Genomic DNA, 25,388 nt, shown 5'->3' on the forward strand with positions numbered 1-25,388 from the left:
TCACCACGTGAGCAAGCTGCACTAACCTTTAATTGTGAACATCTCTCCCTGCTGGAGAATCAGACTCCAGTTTTAAAGGGAGGGAAACAAATCTTGCAGACCTTGGAGAATTGCTTCTCTCAGCCCCAGCGTCTTCAGACCTCCACCGAAGAAAGCTTGACACATGACATTCAAATCCTGGGCTCTGAAATGATCTTCCGGCTACCGCTATCTCTGCAAAAGAGAATCTGGGCCCTCACAACAGGCCGCCGAGTAATTTCTTTGGATTAGTGTCAACATAGAAATGCAAAAGGAAAAGTCCAAGGGACCCCCAGTTTGGAAAATGCTGCCTTTGACTGGCATGTTCCCATCTGGCAAATTCCAGAACTTTCTTCATTCCTGTCTTAACAGGACTCAGAACAAAGGACTTGTGAGGGTCTGATGGGATTGAGGCCTCCTGCTCCTTTCTTCCCCTGGATCTCTCAGCTCCGCAACTGAAGTGGCCCCATGCAAGGTTCCCCAGGGGAACTGAGTTCCCCGCTGGGACCCTGGGGCTGCCAATCTCCTTGAAGTGAGAAGCCCAGTGGGCGAGGCTCCTGCATGTTATTGAGGGAAGAAATACAGCCTAGGACCCTTTCTGTAAAAATAACCTCCCTGGCTCCTCCTCTACGGGTGAGGGAAAGTGCTTAAAATGCTTAGAGGGAATAAACAGCTTTTAATGAAGTTACATTGCCACATAATGGGTATCATAAAATTGCCTTCATACTACAGGGTCCCAGGATGGCATTTATTATCGACTGCGCCGGAATAGTCTTTGCAGAGCTCCGGCAGCTGCAGAGAGAAGAATGCAAAAGTCTCCTTAAATTACCTGATTGAAATAACCGGCAGAATATTCCGCCGGGCCGCCGCATGCCAGGGAAGCCGCCTTTGGGGTGGTCTGTCAGAGGCGGTTTGCGCATTCTGAAGAACACAGGAGTTTCATTGCAGCAAAACAGATGTTCATCTTGTTTCTCCATCGGCTGTTTGATGAGAAATTTATTGCTCTTCCGCTGGGCAGGAGCCCCTCTCGGCTATGGAGTCTATTAGGCAAGCCATCAGCTGGCAGGAAGCCAAGGTGAGGCTGTTTTGATGAAACCCATGAAAAGCCTTGGCTTGGAGGCGCCGGTAATAATGCACTGGCTAGACTCTCCTGATTGGGCGATTGATTGGCCTGATTTGATTTATTGATCAATACCCTCAAATTTGGCGTCTGAGAAGCTGCACTAATCTTTAACTGTTGTGAACATCTCTACCTGCTGGAGAATTAGACCCTGATAAGGAATGTATGAAAGGAATCGGGGCTTATCTTAATCACACACCAGGCCCCAGCACTGCCCGCACCGGCAAGGGCCCCAGTGCACCGCGCCCCATCGCCAGGCAGGCCGGCGCAGATCTATAAATTGATGGAATTCAAAGCCTCCAGCATCGATTACCGTTATAACAAACAGTGGTGCACAGAATGTCTGATTATTTTTAGACAAAGATTCTGTTCTCTCAGCAGCAATTTTGCTGAGGCTGTCACTGTGTCAGATGTCTACTGTTGATTGCAATTAGATGCAATACAAAAAAAATTAAACTATCTGTATCCTTAGTCTTATTTCCAGTTATTAAATCTCCCTCTTTGTTTGCCATTTCCTCATGATCTCTACAGCTGGATGAAATATTTGGTTGGCAGGAGAAATCCTTGTAATTCAGCAGGGGTGCCATGGCCCACTGGCTCATTGGATTATATCTGATGGTGTGCATAGAACCTTGGAGGAGAAGCATTGAATGGGGGTTTTGTCTATTTAAAAGTGTTCAGGGTGACAGCTTTATGCAAAAATGTTTCAGGGCAGGATCAGGGGATAAAAACCAGCCTCCAAAGCCCTCCAGAATGCCTGCCCTCAGTCTCCTTGTATCCTTCCACATCGGGCAGGACCTAACCAGGGGTGTGCCCCCATCATAGGGTGAGGGAGGTTGTCCAAGCAACTGAGCTCCTAGGTTGGCGCCACCTGAAGTAAATAATTCCTCCAAATAGAGACCTCACTTGGGACCCCTTCCACATTCAATCATACCTGAAGAGCAGGCTCCGGGTAATTGTGGGTCTGAACAAATTAAGCATTCCCTTTTACCTAGTGTATACGTCCTGGCAGCCAGCATCCTGGTGTTGGGCACATACATCCATCACCTTGGCACTCTCCAGTTGATCTCTCGTCCCAGAGCCATTAGCCCCAGTGTCCTTGATGGTGGAACAGCTGTAAACTGGAGACCATTAGTACTTGATAGGATTGAGACCAACGCTCAAATGACAGAGCCAAGGCCTCTTGGTTCCCAGAAGCCAGGTCCTCTTGGAATAGGCAACTCCGGCTAATTTTAGAACATTCATAAATGGATGGAGAGGGAGGAGGTGGCAGTTTTGACTTTGGGGTCAGCCAAGGGGGTTCTGTGGGAATTGGAAGGCAGGCATTGATCCTCAGAGCAAGAGCAGTCAAAGAACATGGCTTATGTTCTCACCGGGGCAGATGTTCAAAATGCCCCTTCAAGGTCACTCCAGGGAAACTGGGGAGGGAGGGTTGGTTTAAGCTCCCTGAAGGCAGGGAAGAGGTCGTTCTTGTTCTGTAATAATCAGAATAATACCTGCCACTTCTTCATCACCAATTGCCCCAGATCCTGTGTGGAACACTTCCAAATGCATCTTCCTCAACTGCCCTATACTCAGTGTATATTCTATATAATAAAAGGCTAATATGCAAATTGTCCTTCGATCAACAGGCAGGCCGGCCGGCCAACCACCCATGTCCCTCCCTCACCCATGCATGAATTCATGCACCAGGCCTCTAATACACACACACACACACACACACACACACACACACACACTGAGTGGCCAGATTATTATGCGTTCAGAGATCATAATAATCTGGCCACTCAGTGTATATTACATTTATATATCACATCTTTTAGATGCATCCTCACAGGATCACCAAGATGAATATCTCAGTGCGTTGGTGAAGGACCAGTAGTAGTAACAGCAAAGTCTGGAAATAACCTGGGTGTCCATTAGTTAGGGACTGGAAACAACCTAATAATCCAGGAACAAGGGATCAGATACATAAAATAAGGCACCTCCATGCAGAATACTCTGTGGCTGTAAAAAGAAGACAGATACTCTTTCTATGTTGATAAAAAAAAAAAAAAAAGAGCAGGCAAGATAAATTGATGAATTCAGTGAAATGGCAAGTTGCAGAACATGGTATGTAGCAGGCTATATCTGAATAAAACAAGAGAAAGATTATGCGTATGTATTTGCCTGAATATGAATGAAATGTTGAAATATCTTTGAAAGGACGCAGAATAATGTGAGGACCTCTGGAGGAAAAAAAAAAGATGTTTTAATGTTAAATCTTTCTGTGTTGTTGCAGTTTTTATCATATGTACTCATATCTATTACTTTAGCAGTGTAAAATTTTTGCTATTTTTAAAAAACTGGTATCTGCTGGGACCGGTTTGGCTCAGTGAATAGAGCATCGGCCTGCGGACTGAAAGGTCCCGGGTTCGATTCCGGTCAAGGGCATGTACCTTGGTTGTGGGCACATCCCCAGTGGGGGGTGTGCAGGAGGCAGCTGATTGATGATTCTCTCTCATCGATGTTTCTAACTCTCTATCCCTCTCTCTTCCTCTCTGTGAAAAATCAATAAAATATATTTTTTTAAAATAATAATAAAAAAATAATAAAAAAAAAAAAACTGGTATCTGTAACACACTGGATTCTTAGAATCAGACTTGGGAGCAAATATTAGCTGTTACTTACTGGCTGCTGACTTTAGCTAAGGAATAGGAACACTATACCTCAGTTTTCTTATCTGTAAAATGGTGATTTTATGGGATGGTGACAGGTGTCAGTGAGATTGTGCATATAAACCAGCAGAAGTTATTGTTAGCTGAAAGGAAGTGATGTTTATGGCAATGCTGGGCTCAGAGCCCTAGGTGGAGTGCCCAGCTTGATTCTTTTTCTTTTTAAATCAAGTTTCAAAGCAATGAGTTGGTCCCCAGCCTCTTTCAAGGTGACAAATGAAGGGTTTTGGGATGGGGTTGGTTTTGTTACTTTGAGTGTTTTTTAAAATATTACTAGAGGCCCGTTGCATGAAGATTCGTGCAAGAATAGGCCTTCCTTCCCCTGGCTTCACTCCCAGACACCTGGGAGCCTTCAGGTCCTTGCTCCCGGCTGGAGTGCTGCTCCTGTAGCTCCCTCTGCCCCTTCCACTCCCCCGGCCCCTTTCCCCTCATAGCAGGTGTCCTGCCCCGCCCAGCTGCTCTGCACCTGCGCATGCAAATTAACCTGTCATCTTTGTTGTGTTAATTTGCATAGTCACTCCTGATTGGCTGATGGGTGTCATGGATGTATGGTCAATTTGCATGTTTCTCTTTTATTAGTATAGATTATGGAACTTAAATCTCTTTGATGAATTTCAGTCCATAAAAATCACTTAACTTTTTTAATGCTCAGATCATCCCACTTCTCACCCATGGGAGTCCCTTCAAATTGGCCCTTGGGGTCTTGACAGTTTCCTCAACTGCCATCAGGGATTCATAGTCCGTTTTTACAGTTCTCTTGAGGCAGGTGGGCAGGATAGGTGTTGGCAATGTGGAGCAGGGTATACACAGGCTCAGCTGCAGTGTCCAATTCTGCCCATTTCTTAGCAGTATACTGAGCCTCTCTTAAGCCTCAGTTTATGCATCTGTAAAATGGGGTTAATAACAGTGACAACCTGCAGTTAATGATAAATGACGTAATATATGTATAGCCTTTAGCACAGGGCTTTGCACACAGTAATTGGTTAATAAATAAGGTGACCTGTGGAAACACCTTGCACAGTGCCTATTTTGTAGGGTGAGCTCAACAAATACATATTCCTTTCTTCCCTTTCCAATGGAAAGTTTCAAAGGGTCTTTTGGTCCTCCCAACCCTCAAAGCTGAGGAGGGCTTCTCAAAGTACATATTCAAAGATCTCACCATGTCACTCTTTCTAACGAACCTTTTTATACTGAAAATTCTAGCCAGAGGAAGAGATCAAATTATTTTTAGAAGTAGTTGTCCCACTCCCTAAGACAACATACTGTTTCTAGGGCTGAGCCTCAGGATGCCTACGTGACCCCCCAGGCCTTACCTGAAATCCTGTTGGTGACACCACCTACATCTCCCATGACAAAGCTGCTCACTGGCTTAGGTCAACTGAGGGGCTTGGTGGCAATGGAGATAGCAAGATGCAGGCAGATTCCAGAGTACTTTGGATAGAAGAAGAGCTGGCTCTCCCTCCCCCAACTCTCCCCTGCTCTCCTCCCCCAGAACAGTCATTTGGAGAAGTGTACACATCCCAAAGGTAGAGCTTGTCACATTGCCACAACTGAACACACCCATGAATTAGCACTGAGATCAAGAAATGGCCCTGGCCCTGGCCAGATGGCTCAGTTGGTTGGAGCATGTTACAGGTTTGATTCCCAATCAGGACACATATGGGAAAGGAGGGGAGGGAAGGGGGTAGATAAACCAATCAATGTTTCTCTTTCACATCGATTTCTCTCTCTCTCTCTCCCTTCCTACCTCTCCCACTCAAATCAATTAAAACACACACACACACACACACATACACACACACACACACACACTATATATATATATATCTATCTTCAGGTGAAGTTTTAAAAAAAGCCATTCCCAGCCACCTGGAAGCATCTCTTGCATACCTTCCAATGCCCCCCTCTCAAAGATACAACCACTTTCCTGACTTTTGACTATATTGATTAATTTCCTGTTTTCGTGCCTTATGTAAATGAAATCATCAAATGTAAAGTGTTTTGCATCTGGCTCCTTTTGCTCGATGTTACATTTGTAAGATTTATCAATATTGTTGTTTCTTGTTGTAGTTCATTCATGCTCGTGTCTGTACTATAGTATTCCACTGGGTGAATATGTCACAAATTTATTTATCCATTCTACTGTTAATGGGCATTTGGGTTGTTTCCAGTGTGGGGCTATTATGAATAGTGCTTCTAAGAACATTCCAGACCATTGCTTCTCAAACTTTAATGTACTCATGAATCACCTGGAGATCTTATTACGGTACAGACCCCAATGGAGGAGGTCTGGGGTGAGTCCTCAGTTCTGGCATTTCTCACAAGTTCTCAGATGAAGCTGATGCTGCTAGCCCACGACCATGCTCTATTTTGGTGAACATATTTCTTGGGGTAGGTACCTAGAGGTGGAACTGCTCGGTCATACATAGGTAGGCATATATTTCGTTTTAATAGAAACAGCCAAGTTATTTCCCCAAAACCATTTGACACCCCCGCCAGTGGTATATGAGATTTCCAGTTCTCCCACATCCTCACCAACACCTGATATTATCTCTTTCATTGTAGCCATTCTGATGGGTATATAGAAATATCCAGTTGTGGTTTAAACTTGCATTTCCCTGATGACAGTGAGATTGAGCATCTTCTCGTGTGCTCATTGCTATTGGGATTTCCTCTTTAAAGAAGTGCGGGGTTCAAGCACATTTTTCTATTAGGTAGTCTCTTTTTAAAAAGAAGTTTTAGACATTCTTGATTCTGGACACAATTCTTTCTTGATTCTGGGCACATACCTTCTCCCATTCTGTGGCCTTGCCTTTGGACTCTTAATTTCACCCATTCTTTTTAATTCAACAGTTAACGCTTAAGACTTGTGAGGGGTGAGGGCAGAGTCCCATTTTGCCTATCTTAACTCAGAGACTGTCACCAGAAGGACTATTCCATCAGCTTCTTGCTCACTTACATACTTAACACTCGTCACTGACTCTCCCCAATTCCTTCACCTACAAGCTGCTCAAGCCATAGCTTCCCCTTCACCTTGATATTCCTTTGACATCTTTCCACCTCTGATAGTTTGGGGCCAGTCTACTAGCTCATCTTTCCTGGACATCAGGTAAACACCTGGCATTATTATCAGCCACAGATCCCTTGTGTATTCCCAAAGGCACACCTCTGAGCATGGCTGATCCCAGGACTGCAGGCTGGAGGAGCAAAGGCCAAAGAGGGGCAGGCAGGCTGCCTATGTTCATGTGTGCCTGATTTAATTCTCCACATTTTTTAAGTGTACAAAAAGGTCCTGAAACAATAAAGGTTTGTGTTGTGTTACATGAAAATACCAAATGAATGAGTGAAATAAGAATGAGTAGATGAGTCAATGAGTGAGTGAGTGAGTGAATGAATGAAGTGTGTGCTAAGGAGTTTCGACCTGGCTTATCTTTAAGGGATGGCAACTGGAAGACAGCATTATTTTGTCCATGTGGAGAATAGATTGGAAGGAGGCAGGAGGGACGAAGGAGGTGAGGGGTGGTAAGGATAACCCAGGCCCTGAGTTGGAGACAATAGGCTTTTTAAAATATTTTTTTTTATTGATTTCAGAGAGGAAGAGAAAGCATCATTAGTTGGCTGCTTCCTGTAACACCCCACATACTGGCGATCAGACCCACACCTGGGCATGAGCCCTGACTGAGAATCAAACCATGATCTCCTGGTTCATAGTTCGATGCTGAACCACTGAGCCACGCTGGCTGGGCTCCATATAGGCTTTGGCCAGCACAAGAGTCCCTGACATAGCCACCGATTGACTATCCCAAGGTGTTTTCTACAGTGGAACAATTTGAAATAATTAAAACTTCACAAAATGTCTCTAAACATGCTTGTAATGGACATAAGAAAACACTTGTAAAATGTAATCAGTTATTAGCAGCTGATCAATTATCTTCATGGATAGCTGTTGAGGAGGGGGGACAAAGAGAAGCAATAATAAGCCCCTTGATTAACTAATTTGAATATCTTTGGAGAACAAATTCTGAAATTTCTTTCTATTTTCTTTCCTGCTATTATAACACCAAGCTGCACATCTGCTGGGAAAAGGAGGGATAGAAATGGTAATGAGCATTATGTTGTGAGCTGGCTCCTTGTCTGGGATCCTGGGAAAAAGGAACTGGAGGTGTGGGGGTGGTCAATCAGCTGGCCTGGGGACCTTATGCTGGCTGGAAGGCAGTCGGCTCTGCCCCCCATCATAGGCGGGCACAGGTTGGGGTGCCCATGTGGGAAACAGCACAGATCCTTGTGAAGACCTCGGGTTAGCTGGGTCTGCGGCAGTGCCAGGATGGAGTGGACAGTGAGAGAAACCTACATTCTGGTTCTCAGCCATGGGCTCCTCCCCAACCTCTGGGAGTTAGATTTATAAAAGGTGGGGATGATAAATCTGGAAAGTTAAGGACCCTCACATCTCCAGGGGTCTGTCATTCCACGGACAGCATGGACGTTGTATCAGTGGTCATCTAGCTTGTATTCATCTCGTGGTTAAAGCAAGGCTCTGGGTCAAATCCAGCTGTGCCACCTCAGCTGTGCCATCTCAGCTGCCCTAACCTCTCTGTGCCTCAATGTGCTCCTCTGTGTAAGGGAAATTATAATAGCGCCCACCTCAGAGGATTGTTTTAGCACAAGTTCATATACATCATAAGCACACTGTAAATAGAAGCCATCATTTGGACTTTTCTGCAGAATGAGATCCTCCAACCCCACTAGGCCTACAATCCTCTGTGGCACCAGTTGGCCAGAACTGAGTATTGCTGTCTACTTTCAATGGTACACTTGTCTCCTATTCTTCATGCCCCATCCATGATATCACCTGCCAGGCCCAAGCCCTAACCTGTAAGCCCCATGAGGTCTGCTGGGAATAGGTCAACCTAGATCCTTGATGTAAGTGCTTAAAACACATTTGACTTGATGGGGCAGGTCACCCTCTGCACCTAAGTTGGTCTTGCCTGAGAGAGCTGCAAACTCCAGCTTTGGCTGATCCGCTCTTTGAGTCTCCCTCCCCTATATTTCCCACAACTCCTGAAGAAAATTCTGTTTCTGCCTGCTCCCTCACTGTCCTCTCCCCTGTTTTCCCCGCCTCCCCTACATGAGATGTTCTGCAGGCTCACACACAGGGGTGTTGAAATGCTTCGCTGAGCAGCTAGTCTGAGGCCCAATGTGCTAGCCACATACCATCCCATGCCCAGTACCTGCGGCCATTGGTCTAATTCATCCCATTCAGACAAGACTTTCTGTATATTTAATTTGAAGATATTATTTTTTTTTAATTGTCTGAAACCACCTTTAAAATTTCTCCCTCCTTCTCCCACCCAACAACTTTTTCCCCTCCCCTGACTGTTCCATTGCTTAAAAATGGCTTAACTAATTTAGGTTATTTTTAGAAAAATGCCTGGCATGTTGGCTGACAACCTGTATTCTAAATTTCAGCCTGATACAGAAAAGACAGAGTTTATAAACCCCTAGGGGAAAAAAGAAAAACTGCTTTAGGATAGAATTCATCTGAAACTGACCCCGTGCGTTCTGGCCAGCAGGACGTCAGGTGACACGAGGGATGGGTGCCAGCCACCAGCTCGTGATTTCAAGGGCACAGAATGAAATTTGTTCTGAGCTTTCACCAGCACCTCTGGGGAACCTGGATGCAGTATCCTGGGGATTGTGAGAGGAAGGACAGATAGACACTGGTTTAAACCCTGGTTCTGCCACACTCTTTGTCCTCAAGCTAGGGAAGTACCCTCTCTGAGCCCTTAGTTTTGCCCTTAGTGACATGGGGATACTAGTTACCACTTAAGGAAAAATGCTGACCATGGAGTCTGATGGGCAGTGGTGCAGCCAGTGACTTATCCATAAAAGTATGATATCGATAGTATCATGATGGTCCAATGGAAAGAGGGCCCTGAAAAGAAAGCTAACGGGTTATAAATGGCAGCTGAGCGTAGTTTTCTCTACCTCCTGATTTCTTTTGAAATTTTAAAACAGCTCTATTGAGGTATAGTTACATATGGTAAAATTCACCTGTAGTACATGTACAACTCACTGTTTTTTAGTATTTATGGAACTGTATAATCATCACCACAATTCAGTTATAAAACGTTTTCATCACCCCAAAAAAGATCTTTTACACCCATTTACAGTTGCTTCCTGATTCCTGCCCTAGGACACCACAAATCTACTTTGTATGTCTCTCGGTTTTCTGATCATCTATACTAATAAAAGGGTCCTATGCTAATTAGACTGGACATCTTCCGGATTTACTTCCGGACAAAGCCACAGTGGCAGGGGCTGAGGCAGAGGCAATTAGGGGCAATCAGGCCAGACGGGGAGAGCAGTTAGGGGCGGTCAGATAGGCAGGGGAGGGCAGTTAGGGGCGACTGGCAGTCGTACATCACCCGAGGGATCCCAGATTGGAGAGGGTGCAAGCCGGGCTGAAGGGACATCCCCCTCCCCAACCCCCGTACATGAATTTCGTGCACCAGGCCAATAGTTTTATATAAATGGGATCATGCAATATGTGGTCTTTTATGCCAGCTTCTTTCATGTGGTATTATGTTTCCAAGATTCATCCATGTTGTAACAATTCTGAGTATTTTTGTTGTTCTTAAATATATTTTTATTGATTTCAAAGAGGAAGGGAGAGGGAGAGAGAGATAGAAACATCAGTGATGAGAGAGAATCATTGATCAGCTGCCTCCTGCATGCCCCACACTGAGGATGGAGCCCACAAACCAGGTGTATGCCCTGACCAAGAATTGAACCGTGACCACACTGACTGGGCTATTGCTAAATAATATTACATTATATGATAGGCCACATTTTGTTTATTCATCAGTTGATGGAAATTTTGAATGTTTCTACTTTTGGCTATTGTGAATAGTGCTGCTATGAACATGCACATACAGGTCTTTGTATGAACACTTATTTTCAATTATCTTGGGTAGAGAGTGAAATTGCTGAGTCATAAGGCAAATTTATATTTAACTTTTTAAGTAACTGCCAAACTGTCTTCCAAAGTGGCTATATCATTTTGCATTCCCACCAGCAATATATGGATACTCCACTTGCTGTGCATCCTCACCAGTATTTAGTCATATCTTGAGATTTGAGCATGCATTTTTGGCACCTGGCTTCAATCAGGGTTTGGTCTGGGAATTCTGGGAGCCACTGAGCTTGAAGAGAAGAATGACAGGCAAGAGACATGTGGCACATGGTGCACATCTTAGATGCTGTAGAGCAATGCTGTCCAATAGAACTTTTTGTGATATCAATGATGTATATATGAATTATCCGATGTGATAGCCACTAGCTTCTGAGGTTATTATACACATTGACATATGGCCTGTGAGACTTGGGAACTGGATTTATAATTGTATTTCATTTAAATTAATTTACATGTACTAAATTTAAATAACCACACAAGGTGTTTCCCATATTGGACAGTGCAGCCCTGGAAGTTCAAGATCACTGCTCAGTACGTTCAAGGTGCTTGATGAATCTTTCTGAGGATTGATCAGAGTTCAGCTCTTTTCTTCACAGATAGCTGGGGAAAACATGAGACTTAGGAGTTACAGGTCTGCATCTGTCCTAGAATATCTCATCCAGAGCGCTGCATCAGGGTAGAGAGGGAAGTGCCAGAAGTTGCAAATCTGGGGACTTCGGTGGAGATATGCTTGTAGGGTCAGGAGAAGAGTGTGGATGGGCTCTGCAGCCAGGAGACCCAGCTTGAAATCTCAGCTCTGTTGGTTATCAAATCTGTGACCTGGGACGGGTGACCTGTCCTCTCTGAGCCTGTCTCCTCATCTATAGAATAGATTGGTAATATTGCTTTCAAAAGACGTAAGGCTCAGAGAAGAATGACTATAAATTTCTTAACACGGTGTCTGTCACAGTACACGCAGAAAACTATCAGCTTCTGTTATTATCTTTTTTGTTGTTATTCTGCCCAGTCCATGGAACTATATAAATGCCATGTAACTCCAATAACACGAGAAGTGACCTTGTCTACTGTGCCACTGCTGGATTCCCAGCTCCTGGAACAGCTCCTAGCACAAAATAAGCACTCAAATAAATGCTTGCTTGATGAATGAATAAATGAATACTTGACATGCCTACCCTCCCTTCCTTTTAACATAAGAAGATGAAGAGCACAGAGAGACCAGAGGTATTAACCCTAAGAAGGTGCACAAGGGGTCCCAGCACCTCACCTGACACCCACCAGAGTGGGGGCTACTTTGTTTTCTTGGTGCCACCAAGTTTTATATTCTAAGAACTCCGGGATATAAAAGAGCAGTCAAAAGCAGGAGGAAGTGATTGGATGTGGCTCCCGGTTTGTGGCAAGATAATTAGGTGCTTGATTGGCATCCTCAGCTGCATCAAGGACAGCCTCCTGGAGCAGGACAGGGGAGGTTTTCCTGCCTGATGCTTGAAGGGGCAGGGGGAACCTGGAGGTGGGACAAGGCACTGAGTTGGGGGCAACTTCAGGGGGTGGAGGTTTGGAGCACAAGTTGGCCAGCCCATCTCTTATTTGTTCATTTATTCATCATTCACTCATTCAACAAGTATTAAGCACCCACCATGTGGCAAGCATTGGAGTTAGACACATCAGTGACCCAAAAAAACAAAGTCTGTGTCCTTACGGAGCTGACCTTGGAGGAGGGCAAGCAGTGGATCTTGCAATAAACAAATAGAAATGTAACTACATAAATATGTCGGTGACAGTGCCATGGAGAGAAATAAGCAGAGAATGACAGTTGTGGTAAGGAAGAGGTACTTGGTGTTTTAAATAGGACAGGCCTCTGTGAGAAGATAATATAAGAGCCAAGATCCATAGGAGGCCAGGGGCAAACTCATATGGAATTCAGGGAAACAAGCATTTCAGGCAGTGGGAGTTGCCAGTGCAAAGGCACCATGGAGGAATATGCTTGATGTATTCAGGAGCCAGCAAGGACCCCATGTGGCTGGAGGAGTGTGAGGGGGGAGAAGTATGGGGGGGGGATAATAGAAGGAAATAAGGCCAGAGATAAATCACATGGAGCTTGATGTCATGGTAAGCACTTTGGCCTTGATGCTGAGTCAGGTGGGAATCATTGGAGGGTTTGAACAGAGGAGAGACAGGATGTGACTTGGGTTTAACAAGATCCCTCTGGTTGCTTGGTGAGGAAGAGACTGTAGGAAGGTGAGGGGTGGCTGTGGAGAACCCAATGAGGAGGCTTCTTTGGTCACCCAGGCAGGTGATGACAGTGGTCCGGCCAGGGTGGCAGCAGTAGAGAAGATGACAAACACTGCAGCCTAGGGTCTGAGGGTTGGCAGTGGCCCCAGCCCACACACCAGTCTTGGACTTGTTGCCCGTCTAGACACCTCCTGATGAAGCCTGGATAGACACTCTCCTGGCCACAAGTTTTTCATCCTGCCCTCACTGCTGAGAGGGAGGGATTGCCATGACTCCATTTAACAGTGGTGACAGTTAGATACAGAGAGGCCATGGGTCTGCCCGAGCTCAAGGAACCAGTAAGCAAAAGTATCAGGACTTTAACCTGCTCTTTCTGCCAAATGCCGGCTCTTGGCCTGCCTCCAACTAAAAGCAAATTGCTGCCTGGATTTTCTGGAAGCCAGAGCTGTGGGAGCTTCTAAGAAGGTTTGATGAAGCACAACTTTAATTGTCTGTGTGCTCTATGTGATCAACACTTTATGTGGGCAGGACCTGAGTCTGGCTTGTCTTGGCAATGTTGTAGGCACTTAAATAATAGTTGAATGAATGAATGAGTGGGTGGGTAGGGATGTGGATGGATGGATGGATGGATGGATGATGGATTGATGGATAGACAGATGGACAGACTGATTAGGCCCAGCCATGCTCCTGTTCTTCAGGCCACATGAGTTCTTGGTGAGGACAGACAGGTTGGGAAATGTTGCCCTAGCACTGTGGTCGGCAAACTGCAGCTCTCGAGTCACATGCGGCTCTTTGGCCCCTTAAGTGTGGCTCTTCCACAAAATACCACAGCCTGGGCGAGTCTATTTTGAAGAAGTGGCATTAGAAGAAGTTTAAGTTTAAAATTTTTAGCTCTCAAAAGAAATTTCAATGGTACTGTTGATATTTTTGGCTCTGCTGACTAATGAGTTTGCCAACCACTGCCCTAGCAGTATCTGGACGGAGGAACGAACCCAGAAAGACATAGGTTCAATCCTCATATCACTTTCCAGCTCTGTGACCTTGGCGAGTAGCTTTGTCTTTGCAGGTACCATGTGTAAATGGTATCTGCATCAAAGGATCATTCATTTGCTTCCTCAACAGATGTTGTAGAGAACTGTTAGGAGAATTAAATGAACTTTTGTGTACCAATTAGCATGGACAGAGTATACATAATAAGCCCTCTTTGGGACAGTTATTATATAACTAGAAGCCCAATGCATGAATATTCGTACCAGAATAGGCCTCCTTTCCCTGGCTGCAGGCACCGCTTTTGCTGTGGTCTGGAGCCACCTTTCTACCTTCCTATGCTGCTCAGAGGCCCAGAGTGGCCGAGTATGCAAATTAACTGCCATCTTTGTTGGTTACTCACTTCTGATTAGCTGTGGACATCGATAAGGTACGGCCAATTAGCATGTTTGTCTATTATTATGTAAGAAGTTTGCCAAGAAGTTGTTAGCTATCTCACCTACACACCCAAGGCCTCAAGGTTGGGCTCTTTGACCTGAGTGTGAACTGGGCCCAGCTGATGGAATGAAATAAAGCCAGCTCAGCTGGGAACTATTTCTCATAGGCACCTCCCCTTGCCCTGGCCTCAGATAATTGGCCCAATACATCTTGGCATCTGAAATTTACATACGGTGCAGGGAGTGATGGATGACTCTGGCAACCCAGACTGTCTCTCAGTGTTGCTCAGTTATCCATCTCAGTGGGCTGCGGAACCATCCATCTTGTCTTGTCTCCTTGCTCGTGGCAGGCTAGCATGTGCCCTCTATCCCAGGTCATCTCCCCAGCTCCCTTCCAAAGCCAGCCTCTGAGGCCCCTCTGAAGGCAACACTTACATCATGCCCCACAACTCTCCTCCTCAGTGTTTGCCTGGTATTCTAATAACAAAACCCTGAATGGCTCCATGGACCTGAGATGCAGAAGGAGACCCCACCTTGCTGCTGCCACAAGGGATTTCTTGTGCTTATATCTACTAACAGTCATTCATTAAAAAATGTGCATTGAGTGCCTACAATGCACCTGGCATTCCATTGGAGAGTGTGAACACTGAAGACACTAAGCACCTTACCTACTTACAATCTGGTTGTCAAGGGGTGCTCTTAATAACATTATGGGCATAAATTTTTATCCCCATTTTACAGACACAGAAATTGAGGTTGAGTCATGTGTCAAAGCCAGAATTTGGACCCAGATCTATGGTCTCTGAACCATGCCATTGTTCACCAGACAGACCAGATTCTTTCAGAGCTTCTGACACATAGCATTTATTTATTCATCCATTTGACCAACAAACATTTCTAGAGTGCCTATTATGTATCATGAACTGTTCTAGGCACTGAGTACATAATAATAATAATGGAAGGACCAAAATAAGTAAATAAAATGTATAGTGAGTTTGATAGTGTTACATGTTAAGGAGAAGAAAACTACAGACAGGAATCAGAAGACCAGTTAAGAGGCTGTTGCAATTATCCCATTCCCTCTGCCTGGATGTCTGGCTTCTTTGTCTGACACAATATCCTTCTAGTCCCAGGTCAAATGTTCCCACCTTAGTGGCCCTTTTCCCCCAATCACAGAAAATCACCTTGTTCTCTGTGTTCCTTTCATACTTTATTTATACTTTTTCGTATAATACTTAGTCACACAGTATTAAGGTTGATTCATCTGTCTTCTCCACTGCACTGTGAACTACTCAAGTACAAGGACTGAGTTTGTTGATTTTCATATACCAGTGCCTAGAACTGTCCTGGCACAGAATATGGGCTCATTAATTAGTTGGATAGATGATTGGATGGGGATGGATGGATGGATGGATGGATGACTGATTGATAACTAGTAGATTGATTGGATAGATGGATGTTGGGTGATCAGTTGAATGAGTAGATGAATGCATGATTAGTTTGAAAATTAATGCTCTGTTAAATAAATGGTTGACTGGTTGAATAGATAGATGGGTGGTTGGATGAATAGATAAATGAATGGTTGGTTAGGTATTGGATGGAGGTCAAAGAACTTCCAGCCTGGGCAGCTCCTTGGTGAGTACTGGCAGCCCCTGCTCAAGGTGGGAACTACACAGTGATTTAATTAGAAGAGGTGGGTAAAATTCTACCTCTCTTTCTTATCCCATCAGTTTCATACTCATCTCAAATATAAGAGACATATTAGGGTTTCATACTCCTCCAAGCCTGCTTTGGAGGAAATGTCTCAACATGATGCTTTCCCCCCCCCCCCCTTTACTAGAATTATTTATGCCCTAAATTTGTCTACTTTGATTTGTGAACTCTAGGAACATATAGTAGTATCTGATTCATCATTGCCATGTCCTTTATCTAATGTCTGCCACACCAAAGATGTGCCAGATGGATGGGTGATGAATGGATGGGTGGGTGGCTAAGGGCCTAACATCTCTGGTTGCATCTCCCAAGTTGTTTTTCTATAAGCAATTTCTGTGTAAGATTTCACTTGAAGAAAAGGTTCTAGGGATTTAAAAAAAAAAAAATCTGAGGTCAAATATCGGAAAGGGTCGTGAAAGAGATGCCCAGGCTTGGAGGGGAGGTTCTGGGAAGTCTTCCTGGAAGAGAGGCCATTTAACCAAGACAAAAGGATGACTAAGATCAGCTGCAAACACAGAATGAGATCATCTGGATTGAGGGATGAAGTCTGTGGAGCCATGGAGAAGGGAGACCTCGGTGCATTTTGATTTCTCTACAACACATGTGTCAAACACAAGGCCCGCGGGCCAAATCCGTCCCGCCAGGCCTTGCAATGAGGCCCGCACCGCGCTGTCATCACTGCACTCCGCTGCGTTTCCATCACAATGACAGTTTATGACTGTTCAGTAAACCATTCGGCCCGCGATTTAGGCTGGATTTTAGATTTTGGCCCCTTCTCTGATTGAGTTCGACACCCCTACTCTACAAGGAATTCAGTCTGGTTGGGAGGAGCTAGGACGGATCCAGTGATGCCTAACTCAAGAGTGTGAAAATTGTCCTAAGGTAGTGAAGAGCCATAATTGGTTTTTGAGCAGGGGAGGGACATAATGAGGAAGACTTTATTTTCCTTCATGAATCTCTTAAAAGCATGGAAACACCTGAATTCCTCATTTCCATAATCCTGATCTCTAACAATTTCTGCTTTTTTCTTTTTGAAATACCTTTTGTCAGAGTTGCTATTAGGGGGAAGTGTCTGAATGTGAGCCTTCAGAGCTGAGCAGAGTGGGGGGACTGACATGAACATGCACAACTCAGATTGTGTCTTATGTGTGTCTCCCCTATAAGAACACAGCATCTAACGCAAAACTTTGTGTATAGTTGACCTTTTTGGATCGGCTGTTAAATTTCTTTCAAAACTAAGTATTCTTGTGAGATTCCCAATCCTTCCTGGTTGAACTAAGATTGTTTAACTTGCCTCCCCATAGGTAAACCAACAGTTTTCCTTCCCCACCCAAAACCCACCCTCCCCTCTTAAGAAATCCAACCTCTTAATCAGCTCTGTGGCTTGGGCAGTCGCCTAAGTTGTCCTTGTTTTCTCATCTTTGAAGTGGGAGAATTGGATTGTACTAGTGTTTGCTAAATTGTGGAGCATGCACCCACTGAAGGGACATGAGATAATTATTAGCAGTAACTAGGCCTGGCTTTAGAAAGGATTGACTCATGTCTGGAGGAGCAGTTGGTTATCCATCCTCAGTGCCCTTCCATCATTTCTCATTCTGACAATAGAATAAGAATTACCTTTAAGCTGTACTCACTAGAAGGGGGCATGAGGGAGCCTTCTGAGGTGCTAGGAATGGGAGCGTTCTATACCTTGATCTGGGCAGTGTACAAGGATATAAAAATTCTATCTTAAAATTGAACTTAAAGTTATGCATGTCTCATTCAAAAAGAAATAGAAGTCAATTAAAGATGTAAATATTAAGTAAATAGAAATTCATGTTGAATATGAATATGGCAAAATGCACACAGAGGGAGAGTTATGTGTGGTTGAAGTTTGGACAGTGATAGACTGGACAACTCAGAGGTTTCTTCTTGCTCAGACGTTCTGAGACTCTTAAGTCCCAAAGTTGCCCAGCACCCTAATGATGGCAGACCCTAGAGAGTGAGGGGTATTGTTTGGGCAGTGGGCACTTATAGGCTAGCAGCACAGCTGTCTAGCTGCTCCTGGTCCTGAGTGCAGTGCAATCCCGGCTTCCTTTCTCTCTGCAGATTGGCCCAAGCTTCAGCTGCATCTATCATCTGCTTCAAGCTCATTAAAATTATTTCTTTTTAGTTGCAAATGGGCTGTTTATGATGATCATTATTTGAATGGTCTGCGCTGGGCTCCGGGCTGTCTGTCTGCTGCTGATGGCCTGTTAATCAGATGAGTCTCCACCCTGCCTGGGCCTGGCCCAGAAGTCTAGGGCTGTGTAAATCATGGCTCCCCGAAGGTGGGGGTGAGGAGGGGGGCTGGGGTGGGAGAAGATCCGGAATTCTGCTGGATCATCAAAAGGGAGGTTGTTGTGTGTGTGCACCGTAGTTCAGACACTCATTTCTAAAACTCCACTTCAAACATTTCTGGTTTATGTGGAAGAGAGGTTTTTCTGTTTCTTCGAAATACGTACAGTACTGTGAGCTTTTTTATTTTAAATGTGTTTATTTTTAAAGACTTGTCAATTCTGTCACTGGCCCGCTTGCCTTTGTTGATGTTCAAATATACTATCTTTTCAGGTGGAAGAGAGAGGGTGCTTTTTAATGCCGTTCCTTAGTACAGTAAAACTTGGCAATATTCTGTTGGTCTCAGTGATTTTATTTTGATTTTTTGGTGAGATTTTTACGGACCTGTGAAATCTAAAACTATTAGAATCACTGATCTACTGGAGTGTTTTCTGAGCTCTGTTTATCTAAATATAAGATTAATATCAGCCAACGTTTATTGAACACTTGGTACTGTGCTTGATGCTTTTCACATCTGTAGCATTTAAAACAAGTTCCCTGAACATCCTCCCAGCCAGTGGGGAAGTGGAGGAGAAACCCTGTAAAGACCAGGCCATTACAGACTTGCCTTTATATTCCACCAAGGAGATAATTCACACCTGAATTATTAGAATAGACTGATTTATTTTTTATTCCCTGCTTGTATCAACTAACAGACACATTAATGTGTGTTACATGAGATAATGTATACAAGGAGCTTACCATGGTGCCTGGTACATGTAAGCATTCAATAACTGGTAGTTATGCTGAAACCGGTTTGGCTCAGTGGTAGAGCATCGGTCTGTGGACTGAAAGGTTCCAGGTTCGATTCCGATCAGGGGCATTTACGTAGGCATATCCCCAGTAGGGTGTGTGCAAGAGGCAGCTGGTCAATGTTTCTCTCTCATCGATGTTTCTAGCTCTCTGTCTCTCTCCCTTCCTCTATGTAAAAAATCGATAAAATATATATTTTTTAAATAAATGGTAGTTATAATCATTGTTGTTGGTAGTGAACTTATCATAGAAACAAGAATTTAGGGTTGGAGGACGGTGCACATTTAGGCAAAATTGAGAAGAAATGGACATTAGTCATACTGTCTGCTCCTCTAAGGCTGAGCAGGAAAGACACCAAGATCTGGGCTTGTGTGGGGCCAGGGGTGGGAACCTGCTGATATTTCCTGGCCTGATCTCGCCTCTGCTCTGTCTGAATTGTGGACACAGCACCCACCAGCAGCCAGAGAGGTTAGGGTGGTGGGAGCCAGTGTAGTCACATCAGGCAGTTGGACTTATCCTGCTCTGAGATTTTCTTTTAAGAGAAAGGTTGGATGTTTTAAGTGAGGAATTCAAGGTCAGCACCCCACGAGGAATATTGGTTGCTGAGGTGCAGGGAGGGGCAGTGTCCCAGATATAAGAACATAGTATCAAATACATAATAATCCAAAACTGAATGATGTCAACTCAAGCCCCAATTCTGACAGTCCAATAACAGTGTGAAAATCCCATCTTTGTCTTCAGGATAGATGAGAAAAACTAAGAACAACTCTGAGCACTCTGCCACACCAGTTTCTTCTTTCCTGCCAAGTGAGGTTCTGTCCACCTGGCTGCATCATCTGGTTGATGTTTGTCTACTTTTATTAGCCCTATTGCTGCCAGTACAGATATTGTCCCAATCGTTTGGTTTGAGAGTTGTGATTGATTATAATTTCTTTATTGATAACTGATTATATTTTTTAAATAATGATAAACCAAAAATCTTCATGTTTTTTTCTTCTTTCACCTTGACAGACTATTAGAAACTGTTTCTGTTTCTATCTCTCATGACACCTTAATCCTCATCTGGCTCAAAATTCCATGGGGCTTTTGCACCCTAACCGGGGTTGGGTGGGGAGCACCTTTAAGCTTGTGTACCCACTACTCTGGCACAGGATTGATTTCAGCACCTTGGAGAGCACCACAAGTCCTATTCCCATGTCACTATTTTTTAATTCCTAACTTTATATATACTTAGACCTCTTCCCTTCTAGTCTCATGATTTTCCAAAGGAGGGAAAAAAATAGAAATTCCCTCCCAGATTTCTCCCAAAGGCTCCAGAGGCAGAGTCACTTATCCTGGGTTTGGGGTGGGCTTTCCAGCCTCTGATGGGTATGAGGTTTATGGTGCTGTGGTGAACTGCTATTGAGCAGATTTACTGACTCTCAGACATGATATAAGACAATTACCATGCATTTCGTCTCTTAGAGGGAAAAGGATTTGCAGCGGGTTAATAGTACTTTTATTTCATTATCTAATGGTAAAAGTGTTTCATTGTGTGTGCAAGATGAATGCGTATTAGATTTGACAAATGGGGTCTTTCAACACGGTGCTGGGCCTCATCATAAGAGTTCACCCTAGAAATACATTCGCATCTGCGTGTGTGTGTTTTTAATAAATCTGATTGCAGAAATTTATTGCATCACCGGATTTAGGAAATTATAGGGCTTGATTGCTGCAGAAATAATCGGGTGATACAGAAATGCTCCTCGAGTTATGGTCCAGGGGAAAAAAACATCTTGGGATGGTACAAGAAAGCAGCAGACCACATAAACAGAGTGTTTCTTGAATTATGCAAATGAAATCCATGACAGCTCGTGGTGAATTGTACATCCCTTGTGAAACTGCCACTATTAAAGTGAAGAAAGCTACAGAGGGGTAATCAAATATACATGTACAACCAGCAGACATTATCAGATACGTGTGTTAGCTGGAGAATCCACCACTCCATCTTCCACTCTCTTTTTCCCCCTCGATGGTATGTCTTATAAAAACCTGCTCTTCTGCCTTCATTGCACATAAGCAAGGCTCCTTCTAATCCATTTCTCCTGAATCCAGGAGTCTTTGATGAAATATTTCTTACACTTGAAGTGAACCTTAAATGACTTACTGCAGGATACACAAAAGGTCAGCTTGCTTCTTATTGGCACCTTCATTTTTCCAAAATCTACTGAAATTAAAAAGCCATCTATATCTTAAAAGGAGTATTTATGAACCCTTAAGTGTAAGTAAGTCATAGTTGGAACAGTTCCCACTTCTGATATATGAAAGCTGTCGACAGCACTTTCTTACACTATAATATGCCCATACAATATGCCGCACTTTACTATTTTGACACGGTTTGGAGATGTTTTCTACAGTTACTGACAAGCTTATGCCATCACTCGTTTGGAAATTTAAGAGGTGGGGCAGAGGGGTGAAGGAGAAATGGAAAAAAAAAAAACTTTATAGGAAATTATTGATCTGGCCCAACTTCCAACCAGCAAAGAAAAACTGTCCTGGATTTTTTTTATTGCATCCCCAGTTTTGTAAAGTATTCATTTGTGCCAGGAGTCAATATCCTGTCTTTTCTCAACTTTATAAGTTAAGAAAACTTGTTTATAATGCTGTTTTGTATGATAATTAAAAAGGAAAGGTAAGAGAAAAATCTTTTCCTTTTCTCTATCTCTTTTTTTTTTTATTGTTCCAGAAGGAGCTTAATTCCGTCGCTTCTGAGCTGTCTGCACGGCAGGAGGAGAGTGAACATTCTCATAAACATTTAATTGAACTCCGCCGGGAATTTAAGAAAAATGTACCTGAGGTACAGTATATTTGCTGTTATAGAATTAACTCAGTAGGAATGCATATTTTTCTTTGTTCAAACTATATTTTGAAAACTGTAGACATAAGTGACTAACAAGAAAAGAAGCTAATTAGCCCCGAAGAAAAATTACAGCCTTTCGGGGTTTCTCGATATAGCGGTGCTCAGCGCTGCTGTCTAAAGTGAGAGCAGGACGCTTCACTGAAGTCATTGTTTTTGAGGGCTATATAAAACATCCATTTTCTCTCCATTTTCATATCGAAGTCAAATGCTTGGCCTTGATGGCAAAAGCACTTTGTCTAGAGTTCTTGATTTTATTTCACTTTTCCATTGGCGCTTAAGAGATGACAGCTACAGCCACCCCCTTCTGTCCTTCCCTCCATCTCCGAAACTGCCTCCCACACCCATATATCCCCTCCAGCCACCAGCTTTGTCTTTCCCAGCTGCCATGAGGGTGGTCCAGATAATGACCTGTCCCAAGCAATGTAAGGGCTCCCTAGGAGAAGAGACTAGAAAGGACTTGCTTTCATTCTTTACAGGGACAAATGTGTGAATTCCTTTCCCTCTTCTACTAGGCCCCCTGTTGCTTCTCAGTTGTTGTTTTTTTAATGATAAAGTAAACACAAGTAGGAAAAACAAAGCCTTCTGACTCTATATAATGTAGCACCTCAGAGCTATTATGGGAAAGAGATTCCGACCACCCCCAAACCCAATTGTGCTTCTCTGGTCAATGGAGGCTAGTTGAGCTGTCTCTCCAAGCCTGCTCAGGTGGCCTGGATCCTGGAGGAGGATGGAGCAGGATCCAGCGTTCTGGAAGTATTAGACCTGGAGATATTCATTATGCTCTTCCTGTTGGAAACTTCCAAGGGTCCTGTGCCACCTGGGGAGAGGAGGCAGTCTCTTAGCTGTGAGATCCTCCTCACACAAGTCATGAATACCTTAGGTTCTTTAAGGCAAGAAAGGGAAGTAGGATCTAGCTAGAACTTGACCATGGAGCAAGTTGGGAAGGAATCTTACGTGTGAGAGCTGAAGGAAGGTGCACTTAGAGACAGCCAGGAACTTCAGATCTATATCCCATTTCGTGGCTTCAGAAAGGCCAAATCAGATCCTTGGCATAGGTATTCTTCTGCCCAATCTCTTTCTTTCTTGGTTTGACTCCAGGAGCTAAGAATGGTAATACTGAGTTACTTTTCCTTCCTCCTTAGAACAAAGAATATCTTGGTTTTTACGCTGATTTTTTTTCTGCCTTAGAATGAGTCCCAGAGACTCATTAGAATGGGAAGCAGAGACCAAAGGGCCCCAGATCTTCACAGCCTTCCATCTCATCTGCCTTCCTCAGGCCCAGATGGGAAGGGAAATCCAGGCCAGGTTTTAACCCTCAAGTTTGGCTTACATAATTTTAAGACTGCAGAGTTATGCAATTATGTAATTAGGAGGAATAAGTTTCCATTTCTATTATAGTCATGCCTCTGAAAATTTTCATTTTTGGAACTAGTCTCTCCTGATGGGGAGAGTCATGCCAAGGCTTTATTTAAGAACATCATCTGGCTGGTGCCCAGCTCAAGTCCCGCTGGTGCCTTTGCTCATTTCCCCTAAGGGTGAAGCAGGCAGGACATTGGCCCCACGTCCGCCAGCCGCCTTCCCATAGAGCCTCAGGATGGAATCCCCTAAACTCACTTGAGTGTGGGGTTGTGAAAAGAGCCTCTTTGGGGAATCTGTTGACCTGATCAGATTCCAGCTGCACCACTCAATCCTGCAGGCCATTGAGGGAGCTAGCCCACTTGGGACCTCAGTCTCCCTTTCTATAAATTCAGGGGGCTGGAAAGTTGGTTTCTCCTGTTCCCTTCGGGCACTGGCATTTCCTGAACCTGAACCAGAATTTTCCTGCCCAACTGTTTTATTTGGTTTATAAGGTCTTTTACATTTTACAGTAAGGTTCCAATGTTTAGCATATAAGGAAATTTTAACCAAAAACCTGGATTTCCAGCATCTTTGAGATTAGACCTGGCCACACGGAGGCTACATGCCCACGTGACAGTCACCACACAAAGCTGAGCAGCTGCCACCCCATTAGACTTGTGTTCCCTCCAGAGGTTTGCCATGGGACCACCCAGCCTGCCTTCCTCTTGTACACTTCCCCCCAGCCTCCTAGGATGCCTCAGTTCACAGCCTTTGACCTACATTTCCTTCTCCATTGCACATCCCATGTGCCTGTGGTTTCCTGTGATCCATCGGTTCAGTGCACTCCCTATGTTCCTTCTGCAGATCACCAACATACAGCTGTGTATCCACAGCTCTGGGAAGCCCTAGGGGACACGTCAGTCAGTGATGAAGGGCACCCAGGACCCTGAAGTGGGGTTTTTTTCCAGGGCAGAAGCAATATAACCTTATCCTTTACCTGAATATAGGAATTCTTCTGCCCATCTCTCTCTTTCCTTCTCTCTGCTGCCCCTTCCCTCCCTATGCTCTCAAGCAACCCCAATGCCTCTTTCCATCTGGGTTTCTTGTGGGCCATGGCTGACAGTGGTCAGGTGAGTCATTAGTGGGTCTCAGAGGAAACTGGAGCATTTAGGGTTGGGATTTTGGGACACTTGATTTTAAAATCCTCTCTCTTGCATGCTGAGGAGAACTCATGAGAGTCCACCAGGGAAGCCTGTGGGGCTGGATCCTCAAGGTTACTTGTGAAAAGCAGGAAATTAGGGTCCAGAAAGAAGGCTCCCTTCTGAAGACAGCCTAGTGCCATAGAGGTCATCAGACCTTTATAGAGCCCTTCCTGTGAGCTGGACACTGTGAATGGTGACCCAGCCAAACCACCAGAAACTGCACATTCTGGTGAGGAAGGAGAGATAAATACAGAGCGATGTTGCTAAAGTGCTGGGTGGGAAAGCAGAGATGGTGACCCGAAGGAGACAGCCCCTGATAACAGCTGAAGGATGGAAGATTTTCATAAAGGGACTTTGATGACATGACCCTGGGTGTGGAGAATTGGGGTCACCTGTCCAGTCCCCACTCCAAAGAATATCCCATGATGGTCAACCCAGTCACACAGGTACTTTGCATTAAAGAGTGTTCCATGATCAAATCCATTTGGGAAATGCCATTTCCTCTGTCCCTCTTCCAGAAATTCCCAATGTGCATTATATTAAAGGCTCCAAAGAGTCCTGCAGGGAAGAAACTTTATCTTGGACTTTATGTGTCCGTGTGTGTGTGTGTGTGTGTGTGTGTGTGTGTGTGTATGTATAGGTGTGTGTAG

General features: G+C 44.3%; 1 protein-coding gene across 4 annotated transcripts in view; it reads left to right on the forward strand.

Moving 5' to 3' along the window:
• The window catches only part of CUX2 (cut like homeobox 2), a 192,516-nt gene that overhangs the window by 101,365 nt on the left and 65,763 nt on the right, over nucleotides 1-25,388 (forward strand). For all 4 annotated transcript variants that reach the window (XM_036449271.2, XM_036449272.2, XM_036449273.2 and 1 more), the window contains exon 2: nucleotides 22,025-22,135. In XM_036449271.2, coding sequence (XP_036305164.1) covers nucleotides 22,025-22,135 — 111 coding nt within the window. The remainder of the gene's footprint in view (nucleotides 1-22,024; nucleotides 22,136-25,388) is intronic.

This window comes from Pipistrellus kuhlii, unplaced genomic scaffold (genome assembly GCF_014108245.1).
Source record: "Pipistrellus kuhlii isolate mPipKuh1 unplaced genomic scaffold, mPipKuh1.p scaffold_m20_p_20, whole genome shotgun sequence".
NCBI classification, from domain to species: domain Eukaryota; kingdom Metazoa; phylum Chordata; class Mammalia; order Chiroptera; family Vespertilionidae; genus Pipistrellus; species Pipistrellus kuhlii.